The sequence below is a fragment of the Eimeria mitis genome, genomic scaffold, assembly GCF_000499745.2.
Source record: "Eimeria mitis Houghton genomic scaffold, Emh_scaff427, whole genome shotgun sequence".
In the NCBI taxonomy this organism is placed as follows: Eukaryota; Apicomplexa; class Conoidasida; order Eucoccidiorida; family Eimeriidae; genus Eimeria; species Eimeria mitis.
This window is the reverse complement of record NW_013572591.1, coordinates 2,693-3,107: the sequence shown is the minus strand read 5'-3', so window position 1 is coordinate 3,107 and position 415 is coordinate 2,693. Positions and strand designations below refer to the sequence as shown.

The window sequence follows — 415 nt, the reverse complement described above, 5'->3', positions numbered from 1 at the left end:
GGGGGCCCCCCGTGGGGGCCCCCAGAGGGAATACTCCAGTACCCTCCAGAGGGGCCCCCTCAGGGGCCCCTAGAGGGGCCCCCAGGGGGGCCCCCATGGGGGGCCCCAGGGGGGCCCCTAAAGCCTCAGGAGATAGAGGGGCCCCCATAGGGGGGGCCCCCAGAGGGGCCCCCATAGGGGGGGCCCCCAGGGGGGGCCCCGGGGGGGCCCCCAGGGGGGCCCCCAGGGGGGCCCCTTCAGGGGCCCCCCCTGGGGTTGTGTTTGTTGGGGAGCAGGTGAAGTGTAGGGGTTGAAGAGAAAGCTGAGAAGAAATGAGTTTTGTTGTTTTTTGTTTTTTTTGTTTTTTTGTTTGTTTTGCTGCTGGATGCATGCAGTTTGTTATGGGGTTATTCGGGGGTTGCTGCTGGCTGCTAGC

General features: G+C 65.8%; 1 protein-coding gene across 1 annotated transcript in view; it reads right to left on the bottom strand.

Moving 5' to 3' along the window:
- The window catches only part of EMH_0011870 (uncharacterized protein), a gene marked incomplete at both ends in the record, with an annotated part of 5,154 nt that extends 5,057 nt beyond the window's left edge, over nt 1-97 (bottom strand). Inside the window, one exon of the mRNA XM_013499390.1 lies at nt 3-97. Coding sequence (XP_013354844.1) covers nt 3-97 — 95 coding nt within the window. The remainder of the gene's footprint in view (nt 1-2) is intronic.
- Between the last annotated feature and the right edge of the window lie 318 nt (nt 98-415).